The 20,134-nt window shown below is 43.7% G+C and overlaps 1 protein-coding gene across 2 annotated transcripts in view; it reads left to right on the forward strand.

Moving 5' to 3' along the window:
* Positions 1-20,134, forward strand: part of LOC148024324 (acyl-CoA) — a 138,367-nt gene that overhangs the window by 55,328 nt on the left and 62,905 nt on the right. For both annotated transcript variants that reach the window (XM_087693942.1, XM_087693943.1), the window contains 3 exons: positions 4,318-4,473; positions 4,579-4,758; positions 4,894-4,976. In XM_087693942.1, coding sequence (XP_087550068.1) covers positions 4,318-4,473; positions 4,579-4,758; positions 4,894-4,976 — 419 coding nt within the window. The remainder of the gene's footprint in view (positions 1-4,317; positions 4,474-4,578; positions 4,759-4,893; positions 4,977-20,134) is intronic.

The raw sequence follows: 20,134 nt of genomic DNA on the forward strand, positions 1-20,134 counted from the left end.
TAAATGCATTTTTGTGGGTTATAGCAGTGAAAGCAAAGGCTATAGACTCTATGATCTTGTTTCTAAAAAGGTGTTTGTCAGTAAGGATGTATTATTTGATGAAAAATCAGAATTGTCCCTGGCTGGTTTAGACACATATCAGGCTGCCCGTGATGTATTTGAAGGGCTGCTGCCCATTACATTTGGTGATTCAGCTGGAGTTTCAGCAAGTGAACTCAATGTTCAGCCAGCTGCTCCTTCGGAAAATGCAGAAAATCAACCATTGGCTGATCTGAATATTCAGCAAAGTGCCGAAATTGAAATTCAGCAAGAGCTTATGCACAATCAAGAGGCAAGACAAATTCCTAGATGGTATTTATAGACTATGAAAGATAGTCATTTGGATGCACCCATGGCTGGTCATACTAGAAGGTAAGCTCGTATGCATGATACTGCACATACCATGGAGTTTGTCATGGCAGCAAGTACCCTTAACGAAGAGGAGCCTGCATGTTTTGAGGATGCACAACAGAGTGTGCATTGGATGGCAGCAATGAAAGGTGAATTGGATTCTATGACTAAAAATCAAATATGTGATTTAGTGTCTTTGCCATTTGGGAAGAAAGCCATTGGAACAAAATGGGTCTACAAGCTGAAATGGAATGCAGATGGATCCATTGATAAATACAAGGCAAGGCTTATAGGTGAAGGCTATGCACAGAGGAAAGGCATTGACTATGAGGAGACATTTGCTCCTACTTCCCGCATGACGACCATCAGGTCTATGGTTGCTTTGGCTGCTCATTATGTATGTATTGTGTATCAATTGGATATTAAAACTGCATTTTTACATGGGGAACTTCATGAGGAAGTATATGTACAACAGCCCATTGGTTTTGCAGTTGAGGGATCAGAACACTTGGTTTGCAAGCTGAAAAAAGCTTTATATGGTTTGAAACAAGCTCCTAGAGCTTGGTATGCAAGGATAGATGCTTTCTTACTTAGCCAAGGGTTCATAAACAACTCATCTAAGTCTACCCTTTACGTATGTAAAGGGGGGGGATCCATGCTGATCATTTGTCTATATGTTGATGATCTCTTGCTTACAGGGACACATGCTGATCAAATTTCAGTGTTTAAACAAAATTTGCAGCAAACCTTTGACATGTTAGACTTGGGGTCTTTACATTATTACTTGGACATTCGGTTCATACATGATACTAGAGGTATTGGGTTATCACAGTCAAGATACATTGGTAAACTTCTTGAGAAGCTTGGCTTACAAGATTGCAAGCCAGTAGGTACACCAATGGAACTTGGACTAAAGCTGTCATTACATGATGACAGTGATTTGTTTAATATACACACATATGCTCGAGTAGTTGGATATCTTATTTACCTATGGAACATTAGGCCAGACATATAGTTTGCAATTTTTGCCTTGAGTAGATATATGTATTAGCTATGCATGTCACATTGGCAAGCTGTTAAGTGTGTCTTCCGTTACTTGTAGGGTACTAGATCTCTTGGATTGCTTTATGCCAAGGGGGGACCATTGCAGTTGCATGCTTACAGTGATTTTGATTGGGCTGGTGATTATGATTCACGTCACTTCACTAGTGGCAATTGTTTCTTTCTTGGCTCGTCTTGCATATCTTAGCTTAGCAAGAAAGAGTCCACTGTTGCCACATCGTCATGTGAAGCTGAATACAAGGCAGCTTTCACTACCACAGTTGAATGCGTATGGATTAGATGCTTGCTAGCTGATTTGGATGTATCTGTTACGGAGCCTACTCCTTTGTTCACTAACAGTCAGAGTGCCATTGCAGTGGCACAGAACCCTGTGTTTCATGCACGCACGAAACACATCGAGATACATTATCACTTTGTCAGAGAGAGGCTACATGCAGGTGATATCAGCCTTCTCTATTGTCCTACAACCAGTAATGTGGTAGACATCTTCACCAAGGCTCTTCCTTGTGACAAATTTGAAGCATTTCGCAATGCTTTAAATTTGATCTCCTTTGGTGGCGGATGATCCTTGTACTCCTGATCACCCTTCACTCCAGGGGGGTTTGTTGGGTATTTCACTTACACTCATGCTCACATAGGAGTGTCGGTGATCAGTAGGATACTGGGACACTTTTTACTCTCGGTAGGATAGGTTTTTTCCCCTAGACTTATGGTATGTGCTTATGATACACACTTACAGGCACTTACCGTGTTCGGGTGACCCGCTACAACCCTAAGGTTTAAGGGTTGTACCTCGTACTTTCAGTTTTACACTCTTTAGTCTATTGCATTGGGTGTCATGCTTCACTCTCACATTGTCTACTAAGTTTCTGTGCTGAGCTTCGTTCTTGCCTTTTTCTCACATTACCCTCCTCTAAACCCCTAAACCTCCAACTTGCTCTGGAACCCCTAAAATTTGCATGAAAAGGAGTGATGACCTGCTAAATTAACCCTTTTACCTCCATATATTCTGACTCTTCAGCCATAGCTTTTGCTTGCTCCAAAAAAGTGAAACCTACTGTGGTCCTTCTTGCTATACGTGTACTTGTGACCTGAGTAACTAGGTTTTCAGATTTAAAAAGGGGGCTGGATGGAGAAAGAGGAAAGAAGAAAAGGACCAATGCCTGATGCTCTAATACCACTCGTAATAAATGAAGTTGAGAGGAGAGAGGAGAATGAGCTGAAGAGAGAGAAAGAGAGGAGGAAGAAGAAAAAGAGAGTTTAGAAGAGGAGAGAGAAAGACAGGAAAGAGGGGAGAAAGAATGAGGAAGCCATGGAAGCTGGAGATGAAGGTGAATAGTATGCTTTTGATAATAATTGGATGCCTTAAACTGGGTCTCTTACACCTTATATACCCGGGTCAGTGTGACTAAGTGTCTGACCCCTAGTTCCCATGTATCCTGCTCACTACAGCTGTGCTGCCTTTCAATACTCCTATCCTGCTTGTCAACTACCAGCAGCACCAATGCTACCACCTACAGCTGTGCCATCAGCACCTCTGCTTGTCACCTGCCCTATTCGTCATCAACAGTTCTGCCTGACCTCTGCCACCTATTCCTGCAGTTGCACCATCAGTACCTTTGCTCATCACTTGCCCTGCTCATCATCAGCAGTTCTGCTCGACTTCTGCCACCTGTTTCAGCTGCCTACTGCCACCTCTTTCAGCTGACCACTGCTGCCTGTTTCAGCACACCTATTGCTGCCTGTTTCAGCTGCACCACCGGCACTACCAACACTTAGTCACTTCCCTGCCAGCTGTGCTGTCTTCAGATCACGCTATTCTTGAGCTGCCAGTTAGTCCATCTCTGCTGTGCACTCAGATGGCTCTCAATAGTCAAACTAGCATGCCAACTTTGTCTCCTACGTTTGTCTGGTGTCCCCACTGATGATCTCTGCTGCAAAGACTTGTAGCCTTATACCTTCGTGATCAGTCAGTTTTGTTCCCTCGATTCTACTACGTTTTTTGTCTCCATCTTCTCGTCTCACGCCAAGTTCTTGTTCTTTTCTGCTGTGCACTCTCACGGGCATATCTGAAAAGTATGTTACTGGGCAGGCACTGAGCATTATTAAACACTCTGGTTCACATTTCACTGTGCGGTTAAATCTTCTTTGTGCACTCCATGCTGGCCATGGGAATTTGACAAAGAGGACATCAACTAAGCAGCTGAATGTCAATTCTCCATTCTTTCCAGATTGAAGCCTGGCCAAGATTTTATAGAGCATTTGCCAGACATTTACTGGTACTAATCCTTTGTGGTGATTATTTCCTCTGCCACCTGTCATATAACTGTGCTTTCTTTTCTGTAGGCTAATCATCCCACCAAGTAGTCAGGCAGGAGTAGACTGGTTGTTTTATTCTTTCTCATGCATTAAGTAATGCAAGAGTATTAATTAAAAAGGTTATGATTATTGAAGACCCAACAAAGGTGGAATTTCATATTTTTTTAAAAGGGTACTTGTTGATTATCAGCTCTCTACTCATTGAACTTGCTCTAAAGTCCAGGAATTGAAACCATACAACATGCTCGAGTGGCTTCCATTATGCTGCAAGCATTAAAATCACTACTAGTGTGTATTTACGTTTGTCATCCCCTTGCAGAGCAACCAATGATTGTGTGCTAGTATTCATTCATTTCTTGTCTATGTTGGATGATGTCTATACTAATAGGAATCTTGCTTCAGACAAAAAGTCATTACTCGTGCTGTTATCCCTTGTAACCTAGGGACCTAAATGTCTGCCCTGTCCTAATTAGTATATGTATGAGTAAAAATGGAACTTAAACTGTTGGTTTTTACTAAATGACCGATTTGACTTTCTTTTGCAAGGTTGTCTTTACACCAGGATTGACTGCAAAAACAAAGATATCAAGGACTCTTTCTTATGGTTTCTCTCTAGGCCGAGATACAGACATACATCTGGCTTATCTCTCTAGTGGCGGTTTTATTAATTCCATAGAGCAATTTTCTGAACCAGATGCAGAGGTGCTATAGTTTTATTGCATGTTTATGTCTGTGGATGATCTGAATGGGAAGGTGCAGAAGTAAAGTCTGCCCATGTTTTCAATGCTATGATTTTGATCTGTGAAGGGAAGGACAACCGATAAAGCTGGTTCAGTAATCAGTGTCTCTGTGGTGTCATCCATGTCATTGATCCCCTCAAAAGATTGGGATTTATGTGCCATCGAGTCAGCAGGAGAAGATTCTATGAGCCCCTTTTTGATGCATGCATTCTTGTCTGCTCTTGAAGTCAGTGGTTCTGCTACTGCGGTAAGTCCCTCAAGTTTGATGTGGCTCACAGTGTCCATATATCACATTCAGCTTGTGAAGCCAGTTTCCACTTTTTCACTTTCAGTCTGCAAAGATAGTTTTCATGCTTTGCCTTTGTGACCGTTTGCATTTCAGGAAGAAGGTTGGCTGCCACAACATTTAGTTGCAAGAGACGAATCTGAAAATATTTTGGGAGTCGTACCTTTGTATCTGAAAAGGTAGTGTTCTGAAGAAATGATATGGGTTGCCTACTCTTCTCATAGCACTTTGCTACTGAGGCTGAGGAGAAGGATTGAGAATAGTTGCACTTTCCTAGAGTTTTGCTCGTGGGTTCAAGTCTCTACGTACTTGTTTAGCATGTTTTTCTTAACTTTGAAGTGAATTTCTGGTAACGTGCATAGTTATGCTTGCAGAAGCTTTAGAAAACTTTTTGTTATTTATAAGCAGTCTTCATGATAGTCCAGTGAGATATTGAAGTGAGATAAGCAGATCAGTTCTAGATTAAGAATATCACATGCTTTTGGAGTTTTGAAACCATGGAGATGATTATTCTTTTTACTGTTGGGGGTCTTTTGGGGTTGGCTAGTCAGTGGGTTGAACTCAATAACAAGGGGAGTTGGACGTGCTTGTCTTGACCTTGCTGTGCATAGCATCATTCTTCTCTATGGACTTACTGTGTTTTCATCTTCTGGGTTTTCGTCTTGCTGCCTACTATTATTTCCTCTTGCTTTTGATCTATATTTAACCCCTTGCTTATCACTCTCTGCAATCCTTTGTTCAATTCTTTCTTCAGAACAAGGCTCATGATTTTGATTAAATACCTGAAACAATCTATTATCTCTGGGTAATACCTCACTTTCAATACTATTTTGAGACATTCCTTGAATTGTAGAAAGTAGATTATGCCATGAGTTTCAACAAGTATAGTGTCTCCTTGTAATGGGTGTCCTTGTATTAGTGCAGCTTACTCTTGGCACAATGAAAGTCCATGATTTTGGACCCATTGTCACTTTTATCGTTGTTGCCAACACTGTCTTCTAATGAGCTGCTGACTGTGAAATAGTCTGAAAGTATTCAGTCAAACTGCTATTGTGAAAGTGTAATTGCTAGAGCACAAGGCTTATTTTTGAATCATCTTGTGGCAACTGTAGAGTCACCTCCCATGTTGCACTCAATGGAGGTTTACCTTTGCATTTGTTGAGTCTGTTAGATGTGCTCAATGCCCATCCTCGTAAGGTGCCACCAATGATCCATGGTGCTCAAAGTTGTAAGGCTCCCATTATGAGTGGTGTATGAGATTGGACATTGTCTGAGTCTTAACTCGTATGTCACATGAGGTCTTTGTGATTGGTTGGAAAAAAGGTGATCTTTGTGTTGGATATAGTAGCTAAGCTAGTAGCAACTCAAGGCACACTATATCAAGTTGTGAGTTGTGGGAGTTATCAAGCACCCTCGTTTTGGGATTTGGGGGCCATAAAAGTGGCTTCATGGGCTATAAAAGGAGACCTCCTCAGCACCATTGTCATTTCTAGCTACTCTTAAGTTAACCTATCATTTGTCTAGATTGCCATCTAAGCTTCATAGTGGAAGTGCATGTGTGGTCAAACCCATTTTCATATCGGTTTGTTTGGAGTAAAAGAAATTTTTGTTCTTCTCTTATTTGTAGTGTATTCTATTTCTTGCACAGTATGATTAATCAAGTGTTCTCTGAAATGTCTATATGGCCTTGTTGAAGGCAATTTCCATGGGGTACGTGTAGATTATATGAAAGGGTGTCCTTTTAGTGGATGCTTGGATAGTGTTATTGATGGCATGATCTAGTGGGACTCATGCTCTTTAATACAAAGCATTGAAGCATAGTTACAATTCTCTCTATAAAGTTGTGGAGAAGGGCAAATTTGCCTTCTTGAGAGCATCCATGAACCATATTCACAATTCTCTTTGGCAAATCATATAATTTGAAAATGTGCGAAATAAAGAGAGAAGTATATTATTTTCTTCAAAGAAGAGAAAAAGTAAATAAAGAAAATACGTATTAGTATTTTCAAGAGGCTAAATTGACCTATTAAAAATGCCTTTGTCAAAATTATCACTTAGCTAGATTACCTGGTACAAGATTCCTTATCAACTTATCAATGAATATAATATATATATATAACAGGGAGTCAAGGGAGATGATTTGAGAAACAAAGAAGAGCACTATAAAGCCCTTGTATGCAAGCTTTGCTCCTTAATATTCTTAAAATAAAAGAATAGGACATCGAGAACCTCTCTTGATAATAGCTCTTCATAAATAAGACTTGCACAGTTCTCTCAACCAGACACCAATAAAATATGCATTGTTGCTTTTCTTTTACACATTGCTTTGACCATAAGTAGAAGGTTTAGAATCCAAAACATCAATATTTTATTATAGGTATATGCTGTAGATAATACAAGATGTGAGGCTAAGCACAAGGGTTTTGGAGACACACGAACCATTGACACTTTGGATAATAGAGTAGCCAAATCGACACATTTTGTTAGCCATCTTGACTTTTGCATAGCTCACAGTGGTAAATATATATCTATCCACTTTAGTATCTGTATCTGGCCAAATAACTTTGTCCAACACTATCGGGTTTCACTCACGCCTACGCTCACAGAGGAGTGTTGGTGATCTCAGTAGGACACTGGGGCGCTTTTTACTCTCCGTACGAGAGGTTTTTCCCCCCAGATTTATTCTCTTTGTTTTATGTGCCTATGTTACACATTTTCGGGCACTTATCGTGTTGCACATACTTCGAGTGTGAACACCCTTTTACAACCCTAAGGTTTAAGGGTTGTACCTTGTACTTTAATCTTACACTTTCACATTTTCGGGCACTTATCGTGTTGCACATACTTCGAGTGTGAACACCCTTTTACAACCCTAAGGTTTAAGGGTTGTACCTTGTACTTTAATCTTACACTTTCAGTCTATTGCATTGGGTGTCGTGCTTCCACTCTCCACACTGTCTACTCCACTCTCAGCTGAGCTTCGATCCACTCCATCTCTCACATTTGGTATTAAAGCTGAGTACAGCTCAGTCTGCTCTCTAAGTATAGCTTAATTAAGTCCCTGTGGAACCACCCGTTCAGCTGGAACTGTCAGCTCCTGCCAGCGAGCAACCTGCAGCTCCAGACAGCGCCAGCTCCAGCGCATGCAGCTTTGCTCTATGCTAGCTGCACCAGACTGCTGCCCGCCTGTGTCTAGCGCTGCCCCTGCGCCTGAGCTGCCTCTGCCTTGTGCTGTGCCCGCCTGCACCACCTTGTGCTTGACTACTGTCCGCTTGTGCTCTTGTGTCCAGCACCACCAGTCCCCAGTCCTGCTCCCGCTTGTACAAGCGCCCGCAGCTGTGAGCTACGCCACTGCCCCTGATCAGCGCCCGACAGCTTCCTCCTGTGCCTTGCGACACCCGGTTCGCTGTGCCAGGTACAAAATTTTTCAAGTAAAAATTATTTTTTATTCTAGATTCATCTTTGGAGAAGGGGCTTTTGCGTGGGCAGGCACAAGTAGTCTTGATATGTGTTTGGGACACGATTTATACAGAAATTTCTTTGTAAGTAAGTCAAGAATTTTGGGGCTTTTGGGTTTTGTGAAGACATTGGTACATGCAAAGCAGGTTCAGTCTGAAATAGACCATTTTGAAGCATTTTGGGGCTTTTGCTTCTATAGTGTTGCTGAGCATTTATTGCACCTTGGATTGCGTGCATTACAGACAATTTTGATAGAGTGTACTTCAGTTTGCTAATTGCAGCAAATTACTTGCTGTAATTTCTGGAAAATTTAAGATTTCTAGGTTGGTCCAGCTAGGACGTTGCTCTTTTGCTCTTTTTTGCATTGTTTATCATGGCAAATCAGGGAGGTGATGTATTTACCTATGTATCCAAGGAAGACAGGTTGGATGGTAACAACTATTCACTCTGGTCTTCTATGATGAAGGAGTTGTAGCTTCTGCTACTCCTCCAGGAGGACGTGGACAACGGGAAACTTAACCTATTCAGCCTGCTCCAGTTTCAGCCACTTTCCTAAAGATCAGCAACACAAAAGGCATGGGATACGCGGGATGCACAGGCTTTGTTGCTGATTGCATTGGTAGTTTAGTGGTCTATTATCCCTTATATTCGGTCTGCAACTTCTTCATGAGAAGCCTGGCTGACCTTGGAGCAAATATTTGTTGGTAAGAATGAGACTTGCATCTCTTTCTTGAAGAAAAAGCTTGAGACATTGAAGATGGATAAGGGTGATTCTATGCAGGATCACCTAAACAAAATTCAGGACTTGCTTGAGCAGCTTATGAATGTTGATGAGCATTACTCAGATGCACAGATGATGTCCACTACATTGAATTCATTGCCGCCCTTGTACTTAGCCTTTCATACGGCCTTGAACCTCACCATGAGGATTGCCCCACAGCCACTTACTTTTCTTCAGCTAGTCAGTTTGCTCTTAGAGGAGAAGCAGACAAGAAGAAACAGTGGTGTGGATGTTATAGCCTCTGAGCAGGCTTTTATGGCACGACAGAAGGGCAAGGGCAGCCAAGCAAAGAATGCTCTGCAGAGCTCTGGGATTTCAGGCACTTCAGAGGGTAATAAGAAACAAGGGTGCACACAAGCCAAGAAGGAAAAATGCCATTATTGCAAGAAGTGAGGCTACTATATCACTAAGTGTAGAAAGTGCAAAGTCAAGGAGAAGAAAAACGAGTGAGGGATGCCTGTTTGTGATACTCCTTCGAATTTGAAAGTCGATTTAAGCAGTTAGATCTTGCAGAACAACAAGCTCTTGCAAGTCAGAAAATTGAATTGTTTCTATAAGCAGCAGATCTTGAGCTTTAAGAGAGGCTTGATGATTTGCTAGAGGATCAAACTATAGAGTCAGGTTTTAAAATAGAGTGGAGGCATGTCAAGGAAGCTGTTACTGCACTTGTGAAAAAGCACAGAAGAAGAGAAAGATTGGTGTCTCTCGCTTGCCCACTGTTACGGGCAAAACAGTTGATGTATCCAATTACCTACCCTCTTCTGTGGCTGAACCTATGGCTCTGCGTGTTGTTTCTACTGTTAGGGAAGATGTATTAGATGAATTGGTTAAAGGCATGCGAGATCTTCAATTAAAGGTTGCAAAATTGGATGAAAAATAACAAGAGGAAAGGGGACGGGCAATAACCCCTAAACCAGGAAAAAGATGTATGCAGTGTGATAGTTTGTAGTATGAGAGAAAAAATTGTGCTGCTTTATCAAGAGGCCTTGGCATGACAACTCATCTTTTGTAAAGATGGTAAGATCCATGCACAAGAAACATGATTGCCTCTTGCTTTGAATTTTGGAAAGGGAGGTATGCAAAAGTTATTGGAAGACTTGGCTGTCCGAAATACTTATATGGCTGTACATGCTTCTACTTTTGGTCTACAATTGGATAGAATGCATGTCCAAAGGCTGCGATATGGACACATGCTTTGTATGCATCTGAAAAGAGAAAAGTTACTGATAGTGAAATGTCTCATGCAAGGCAAGACATTCGTGACATAACTGGCTTGGGAATCACTAGTAGATGCATATTCAATGTATGCATATTTAGCAAAGGTACAAAATACGGATGTACTTGTGGAAGAGAAACGAAAGAGAGATGAAGATAATGCAGGGATATCTAAAAGAGTGACGAGAAGAAGTGTGGATTAAACCTAAAGCTACAAATCAGCCTCCTTGCGAGCATGATGTGGAAGAGGTCAGCCAGGAGCAAAAACAGGATAGCAAACAAGAGGGCAAAAAGAAGGACAAGCAGCTAGGATATAAGTTGTAGTTTGATATTAAGACAACCACAGATCTTAAGAAGGTTCTTGAAGAACCGATCTTAAACAGTCGGGCGGAATTCACCTTGGGAGAGGTACTCCGCATCACCAAGCGGGAATTTCATGATGAGATCATTGACATGATTAAGAGGAAGCGTTGGTTTCTTAGTGATACCACTAGTGCATTACTGCAATTTGAAGAGGAAATTGGTTTGTTAGGTATTCGGGCTGAATATGAGTATGAAGTAAGTACTGGATTATCTATGCAGGATGCTACTAATCAGTGGGTAGCATGTGGAAAAGAGAAAAAAAGGGTTGAAAATGCATTGTTTTGTAGCAATATGCATGGTGGAGTAAGGCAGATACAACAATATGAAGAAGAGACTCTAGGATTTATTCCTCGAAGTCATTACACAAGAAATCACTGGGCTAGGGCTACCACTGAAATGGTAATGAAAATAGGGGAGTGTGAAACTCCTTGTATTGCTTTGCTTAACCATGGGTCTGAGATTAATGTCATTGAGTGTGGATTGTATGAAAATGGTGCATGTCTTGTAGATACTGATCGTGGTTGGCGTATGAGGGCTGCAAATAATTCTTTAGGGGATCTCTATGCTACATATCCTAATGTAAAAGTGATGGCTGGTAATGTACAAGAAGAGCAATACTTCTTTGTGCAAGATAATTCCTCATATGCAGTGATTTTGGGACAACCCTATACTACAGGAGTGCATATGGAAACAAAGGTGCTTGATGATGGTTTTGCTTATGCAAGAGTCAGAAGCAAGGATGGGAGGAAAGTAGTCAAATTTCTTACTGCTTGTGTTAATCATTCTAGGAATAGGGATACGTTTTGAGAGTCTCATTTGCTTCCAAATGCAAGGGAATTCAAAGACTTGGATTTTCATTAAGCACTGCTGTAATATGGGGCTATAGTAGTGTTGCTCAGAGGATGTACTCGTCTCTTGATGGAATGAAGCATGTATTTACTATTGGTTATTCTTAGTTTACTGCAAACAGTTCATGTTGGTTTAAGCCTATGGAAGCTATGTGCAAGGCTGAACGCATATCTATGAAATAGGCTACTAAGGAGGTGAGAGCATTGGGACTGTTAGTTGAAAATGAAGGCATTTTAGGCATCTTTTACGGGTTGAATATTAATGACACTATGACTGAAATTTCAGCAACTATACATGCAGAAAATGAGGCTGAAAACAGTGTTATCAATATGTTCTTTGGACATGTATGATGTTTAAGCATTGTTTGCTCAACAGGAAGGATTACAATAGGCTAAAGCACTTGTGGAGACAAAGTATAAGACAGTTGCAAAAAGGTGAAACCGATTGCTTTGCCGCTTCCACCAGAAAGTGAGGGTTTGTATGAAAAAGTGTCAAGGTAGCCAAGCTTACGGGATCCCAAAGATATAGGTCATCCGTTTATATCTGAAACATTATAGAAATTGAAAGTTGGTGCAGAAGGGTTTCTTTTGCCTGCTGAAAGAGACTGTTTTATGCAGATGTTGGCTAGGCATGGAAATGCATTTGCATTTCAGCCAAATAGGTTGTGTGGATCTAAATGTTGTCTCTCCTATGGTAATATTTACTGTGTCATATGTACCATGGAACTTGAGGCCTATTCCAGTGCCTAAAGCTTGTAAAAGCTAATCATAGTTACCAGGAACGGGGAATGAATATATATATATATATATATATATATATATATATATATATATAGAGAGAGAGAGAGAGAGAGAGAGAGAGAGAGAGAGAGAGAGAGAGAGAGAGAGAGAGAGAGAGAGAGAGAGAGAGAGAGAGAGAGAGAGAGAGAGAGAGAGAGAGAGAGAGAGAGAGAGAGAGAGAGAGAGAGAGAGAGAGAGAGAGAGAGAGATGGCGGGAGTGGGAGATGTCGCCGCCTGTGCGTGCCGTTCGGCCGTCGGTGCCTTGACCTACGCCCATCGTCACGCCTGGTCTTTGGCCGTCACGCCTGACCGGCCCACTGTCACGCATGTTCCTCTTTGCCTATCGTCAGACCGCCCGTCGCCACCAGACATACGCCCGTCACCTGTCCGCGTAACCCCTGCGCCCCTCGTCAATCCTGCGCCTGTCCTCTTCAGACCTGTGCCCGTCATCTGTCGCCGTCTGCCCTGCGCACTAGAACTGCGCCAGTCGCCCGTCCGCGTCAGCCCTGCGCCCCTCGTCAGTCCTGCGCTCGTCCTCTTCGGACTTGCGCTTGTCGTCCGTCATCGTTAGCCCTGCGTCCATCGTCAGACCTGCGTCTGTCGTTGGTCGTCGTTAGTCGTCATCAGACCTGCCCACTATCAGACACTGTCGTCGGACCCGCTCGCACTCAGATCCGCCCGCCTGAGAGACAGAGAGAAAGAGAGAGAGCGTGCCCTCTGCTTGGACGTTCCGTCACCCTCTGCCTGCTGCCCGCCCTGATCTGCCCGTTTTGCCACCAAGGGGCAGCAGCTAGTCACACCCAGCTTGCCACACAGAGCGCGCGACAGCATGAGCCAACAAAGGAAACGAGCCCTTCTCTGCCTGCGGACGTGCCTTCTCTGCACAACGGCCGTCTGTTTCTGCGCACGCGCTTCCCAAGCTTCTTCGTTAGTCCAGTGTCGGGTCCATTTTGCCTAGGAAAGAGGGAGAGCGGCCTGCGCATTCCTGTCTCCCGTGAGATCTTCATTCGGTCTTTGACCGGTATACGCAGTGATACAATATGGCTGGTCTGGATCTGGATTTTATAGACCAAATGGTGGCAGCGCTTGGTCCGGACTCTGATACCGAGGAACCCGACGATATGGTTCCGTGCAATGAAGAGATGCCCACTGCTCCTGACTTTCAGCCTGCAGGCAAACACACCAAGCAATAGCAGGTGATCCCTCCTGGATGCAGGATGTGGTACATCGGCGGTGGAGAAAGAGCAAACTGGAGGTTTGAGATCCAATGTGTCGAGTGTCGTCGGATCTCAGTTTGCTGTCGATGTAGATCAAGAATCCTCCGGATCTCCTGTCGGTGTGGCTGTGGGGTCCGAAACCCACGGATCCTCGTGCGGCGTCGGGTACGCTGGTCCTCAGCCTGTTGTAGTGTGAGCCCGGAGGTCTGGCTGGAGGCTGGTACAGTAGCTCTCACTCTGTCTGTCTGAAAGAACTGTGTAATAGTCGTCTGGGTGGGCCCCTCTCTGACTGGGACCCGCTGTGTGCTCTGCTCTCTGATGTGCCATGCCTCTCCCAGAAAACGGCCAAATGATCTCTGATCCATATCAGTCATACATCCCTGAAGTGAGCTGCCCAATGTGTATCTAGATCTCAACTCTGAGTATGCCGGGCATCTGAGAACAAAATGCTCCTCACTCTCCACCTTTGATCTGCAAAGGGGGCATATCCTCTCCTCCCGTGGGATGCCACTGGCTCTCCACTCTCAATCATAAGCTGATGTGATGATACCCTGAGCTGTCCAATAAGAACTCTCAATCGATGTGGCATATAGATCTGCATATATCTCGGAATCTCTATGAATCCCTGCTCTGATATGCTCAAGAACTGTGTATAATAATGTGCCATCTTCGATGGCAGTGGCTGTGCAGGGCTGACCCATGTCCTCTGTATATAAATATGCCATATCTCCTGTCTGATGACTCTGTTCCTCTCAGAGAGAGAGAGGGTGTAAGTGGGAGAGAGAGAGAGAGAGAGAGAGAGAGAGAGAGAGAGAGAGGCTAGGGCAGCCTTTACGAAAAAAAAGAGAGGCTAGGCCAGGTAGGCAGCAGGAGAGCCAGGCCAAGTAGGTAGGAGAGGTGGGGGAACTGCAGGCCAGGCGGGCAAGAGAGGCGGCAGTAGGTAGGGCCCAGACAAGGCAGGCGGGAGCAGGTAGGGATAGGCGAGCTAGGCAGGAGAGGCGAGAGCAGGTAGGGCCCAAGCAAGGCAGGCGGGCAAGGCAGGCAAGGTAGGCGACAGAGGCGGGAGCAAGGGGGATAGTCTGATTCCAAGGAACGGTCGTTCCAAACAAGGAACGGCTGCTGGGATGGCCCGTAACGGGGCTGGGAACGGGCAGGAACGTTCCATGGGCGTTTCGCCGGTTGACACATGCTAGAACACGTTAATCTGTTTCTAAGGCCCAGAATGGGCGTTCCCTGTTTCTATGAAGCTAATGGATTTGTAAATGAAAAGATTCTCATGAAGTTCTTGGAGCCCTCTTCAGCCCCGTACTCAAATCATTGGTTTACTGTACCCAAAAAGAATGGGGCTTTGAGATTTATTCAAGACATGCAACCAGTCAATAAAGTGACCATAATAAATGTGGGTGTAGGTCCTGTGGTTGATGAATTTGTAGAGGCTTTTGCAAGCAGAGCGATCTATTCTTTGGGTGATTTTTACTCGGGGGGTATGATCAGTTTCAGCTTGCAATTGAGAGCAGGAATATCATAACCATGGAGACTCCTTTGGGGTTAGTACAGATGTGTACTCTCGTGTAGGGTGCAACAAACTCAGTGGCACACATGACAAATGCTATGAATAGAGTACTCATGGCTTTTATACGACAATCGACAATGCTCTTCTTCGATAATGTTTCAATCAAAGGGTATGCGGTGGATGAGAAGAATGAAGAGATGGATGCTCATGGGTGCATACAGTTTGTTACAGACCATATTGTGGATTGTGAAAGGATTTTGACGTGTCTAGAAGAGTTGCATTTAACTCTTTTTGGACGAAAGTCTGTCTTTGGAGTTGAAGAGGTTTTGATTGTGGGCATATGTGTGGGCCCTATGGGCGAAGACCATCACCAGCAAAAATAGATGGGATTGATAGAATGCAAGATGTATGCATGAATGTCTTAGAGGTGCGTAGATTCTTGGGTGCATGTGTGTTCTATTTGATATGGATTCTTCACTTTGCACATGTAGCTGATGCTCTATATTAGCTTTTAAGGAAAGGCCAGAGATTTCATTGGGAAAAGAAGCATCAGAAAGCAATGAAGAAATTGAAGCAACTCTTAAAATTTGCTCCTACATTGAGAAAGGCTGATTATTCACATGGAAAGCCTATCATTATTACTGTTGATATAAGCCCAATCAAGATTGGATGGGCAATTGGGCAAGATGATGAGGAAGGGCAAAGATATGCAATTCGCTTTGGTGCTAAAGTATTGACTGAACGATAGAGAAGGTATCCATAGGTAAAAAGAGAATTATGGGGAATTGGGACAGCCCTTAAATGTGATAAGGAGTATTTTATGGGTGCTCGTGTAGTCATTGAGACCGATTGTTTGCCGGTATTGGGTATTATTACTAGTTGTGCTACCTCAGACATTGTTATGCTTTGGTGGATTGCATATATCAAATCTTTGAACCCTGAATTTCAGCATATGTGGCAGTCATGTTATCTTGGGCACGCTTGAGAATGAAGATGGGATGATGAATGAGGAGGAAGAAGATGACTTTTTTGTGGCTGAAAATGATGTTGTAAGAGTGAATTTAGCAATGCAAGGAGTTGCTACAGCATTAACAGAAGCTTGGACAACAAAGAGAAGACACTTTAGATGTTTTGTATGTTGTGTAGAAGTGTTTCTAGAAGACAAATATGCAAGAGAGTGGCTGAGAATTGGTCAATACCTCAATACATTAACAAAGAGAGATGAATGGTCAGATGAGGAGTTTAAGAAGATCAAGAGGAAAGCATGTGGGTTTTTCTTAAAAGATGAATACTTATGGAAACATGCTAAAAAGAAACAGGGTATGCCATTGCGAGTTTTAGGTGATAGAGTTGCACAAACAAATGTTATGCAAGAATTTCATGAAAGCCTATGGGCTGGCCATAGAGGTGTTTGGGGTACTTTTGTAAAGATCAAAAAAAGATATTGGTGGCGGGGTTTGTATAAGGATGTTGCTCACTTTGTGGAAACATGTAGGACATGTCAAATGTATTCATCTGTGAGACATCGGGATGGATTACAGTCCACATATCCCTTGTCTCTTCATTTTAAGTGGGTGGTGGATTTAGTCACGATGCCTATAGGTCTTTGGTAAATTAGATATCTTGTACTTGCCCGTGAAGACTTGACTAATCAAGTGGAAGGGAGAGCTCTATGTACTAAGACAACAAATGCCGTGTGTACTTTTCTCTTAGAAGAGATCTTTTGTAGGTATGGCTATGTGGGAAAAATTACTACAGATAGGGGTGAACTGGATGCAAATGAAGCCCATGATTTCTTTGCATGGTTGGGGATAAAGCTTGTTTTAACTTCAACTTATAACTCTGAAGGAAACGGCAAAAGTGAAAGAGGTCATCCATCTATTGTAAAGACATTGGCAAAAGCATGTGGAGAGAAGGTAAAAGAGTGGCTACGATTTCTCCCTTATGCTCTGTGGACTGACAGAAAATAACTCATAGTGCTGCTACAGGATATATGCCTGCTGAATTGATGTATAGTCAAAAATTTGTCATGCCGATAGAAGAGATGACAGTGATATGGAGTGTGCCACCTTGGGAAGAGGAGTTGAATCGAGAAGATTTGTTAGCCTTATGCATTAGACAATTGGAAAGAAGGTTAGAGGACATAGAGGTAGCAGTTGCAAAGTTAAGGGCAACAAGGATATGGAACAAGAAATGGTTTGATAAAGGACATAGATTGAGGCCAAGAACTATACAAGATGGGGATTGGGTATTGGTTTATGATAGCAGTTTAGACAATTAACATAGTGCCATGCGTAAAGTTTCCAAAAGATGGTTTGGACCCTATGTGGTAAGACAAGTGTTTAATAATGCTACTTATGCATTAAATGAGCTGGATGGGACAGCCATAAAACTTCCGGTAGCAGGGAAAAGAATCAAATTATTCAAGAGGTGGGAATCTACTTCTTGTGAGTTGCCAGAATTGGAAGAAAATAGTGGCCATGATATAGGGGCTAGCTAGGAAGGTATGGAAGATGAAGAAGCAAAGGATATGGTTGTAAAGGATGAGAAGGACTCAAAATTTGGTGATAACTAGGATTTTGGCACATACTAGAGGATGTGCAGATTCAGAGGGGATGGATGTCGTGCCACTACGCGGACACAGTGTGAAAAACTCTGGAGTGCATCATCATCCGACTTTCTTATTGATCTAGCGAGTCAATGTTATCATAGTGATTAGTGCTAGTGTCTATAGTATGCATGGTTCAAAAATACTAGATTTTTAGACAATTTTAGCATATTTTTGATATTTTGGATATCATTTATTGTAAATATTCTAAAAAGCTAGGGAAACTTTTAGAATAGGGTGGCATGCAAAAAACAAGTGGCTTTTTCAGTTAATTTTGAATTTTTCAAGAAAAAAGAAGAAGGGTGAAATCGCATGCGCCGCGATCACAGTTGACAGGCAGCAAACAACACTTTGAAGTGGAAAAAGGAGTGATTTGTGAGATTTTTGAGCAGGGGTCTTGCAGTTTTACCTCCCTTTTGGAGCCAACGGAACCATCAGATTCAGGTTCCGAGCAATAGAGTAGAAGTTAGTTTTTTATGTACATTTTTGGTCTATGAGCAAGCTCTAGGAGATCTAATGCTTGGAGTTTGCTTCTGAGTAGTGCCAGACAAGGGATTTTGGGTTCTATCAATACATAGTGATTTAATTCATTGTGCTTTGTCTTTATCGTGTTTACCTCTTGTCTATTATTTTTCTTCTCTTCCATCTTCTATCCTCTACTTCTATCTCTGATCCCCGGTGGATATTCCCCCCTGCCGATCAATCCCCTAAATCTCACACAATACATGTGACTCCCCACCCACCCACCCATCACCTCTCTTCCCACAGGGGATGATAAGCCTCATATGCCTACATCTTCTCCTCACTCGTAGCCTAGCTCCCCTTTCCCCCCCCCCCCCCCCCCCCAAAACACACACACACACACAGAGCCACTAGCTCATTTGATCCAACCACCTGCCACACTTTCCCTAGATAGGTGTAGCTGCTCCCACAGGAGTTCTTCTGTAGTGGTCCGTGGTCCTACTTGAGAGTTGTGGAGTGCGGGGAGTTTCCACTACCTCTGGAGATAGGGATCTTTGTGGTCCACAAGTCAAGGAGCGACAAGGTCCATTTACCACCACCACCGGATGGACCAAACCATGCTATCTTCTTTCAGTCCTCTCATTCAAGAGATTCGACGATGACACAAATAGAAAAGGAAGTGAAGGGGCAGGTTGCAGACCACGTCTCCCAGTGCATGGAAGGACTAGCACTCTTTTCCCAGCAGTGGCCAGGGTGCATGATGGATATTAATTGGTGGGCTTGAGCAGAGGTCTCACATCTAAGCATTATTTTCGGAGCCCCTCCACAGTGGAGAGCATCGATGGACGTGATTGAGTGGCCCCTCGCATAGATTTCCCGCTTCTATCAGTGCATAGAGTCACGCCTATCAGTCTGGTTGATAGATGCCCTAGTGGCATCGCCTGGAGTATCTATTACCCCCATGGTCTGCCTGAGAGCCACCATGGGAGAATGGAGTTCACCTTTCAGGCTTGTGGCAAAGCGCATTCGCATGCCCCATAGCTCTTCTTCTTCATCAACAACTTGCACACCGAATAGATACTTGTTCGGTCAGTCACAGGCTTTCCCATGAGTTTACATCTTGTATCGTGGAATGTGAACAACCTTCACTATAGTGGGACGCATGGTTCTAGGAAGTTAATTGTTCGGTAGGAGTTACAGTTTGCCCTTGCATGACGGATGGACATCTTACTTGAGTAGGAGCACAAGCTCACCCCCGCCCAGGCCCAACGGGTAGGGAAGGTATTTCCAGGCAACTCACACACCTTTTGGGAGTACTGTATTAGTCCCCATGGCAGGAATGGAGGCATATGTACCTCTATTGGCCGCCAAGGCTTACCGTCTGTGTGCGTGACTTTGGGACAATAGTGGAAGGGAGGGTCCTATGGATCAGACTGGACATGGGGGACTCATGCCTTGGAGTCCTCAATGTCTATGCTCCTACGGAGGTTAGGGCACGTAGCAGGTTCTGGATGGAGATTGCACCAGGAGTTCTAGAGGTGGACTCCTGGATTGTTGAAGGAGACTTCAACAACCTGGAAACCCTAGAGGACTAGCAGGGCAGAGGCAAAGACTACTAGGGTATGGCTGAGGAGGAGTAGGAAGCATGGGAAGTCTTCCTCCTTGCGGAAGGAGCACGCGATGCCTGGCGGGACCCAGCTTTTCAAAGGAGGGAGAGGTCGCTGGACTTCTCTTGGGGGTATAGGGCAGCTGGATCGATTTTATGTGGGAGAGTGGGGGTGCTCTCGAGGAGAGCAGGTAGGGCAGTTGGCTGGCACTGCCTTGTCTGACCACTACTCGGTTCTCCTCACACTCGATGCTTCAGTTTTAGCTCTCGACATGCGATCCTGTCGAATCCCTGACTCCATCTATAGGAGGGAGGAGGTGAGGAGGCAGATTGAGCAGCTTTGGACTAGGGAGTAGGACAGGAGGGACTGGATCACAGAGGAGGTTGCAGAGGTCTTAGCCGAGTTGAGCAGGATCTGCTAGGAGGTAGCCCTACAGGCCAGACACTAGAGTTGGGAGAAGGAGAGAGCACTCCGGCGAGACCTA

This window comes from Lygodium microphyllum, chromosome 15, assembly GCF_053477565.2.
Source record: "Lygodium microphyllum isolate KBCC chromosome 15, Lygodium_microphyllum_v1.1.10, whole genome shotgun sequence".
Taxonomy (NCBI): domain Eukaryota; kingdom Viridiplantae; phylum Streptophyta; class Polypodiopsida; order Schizaeales; family Lygodiaceae; genus Lygodium; species Lygodium microphyllum.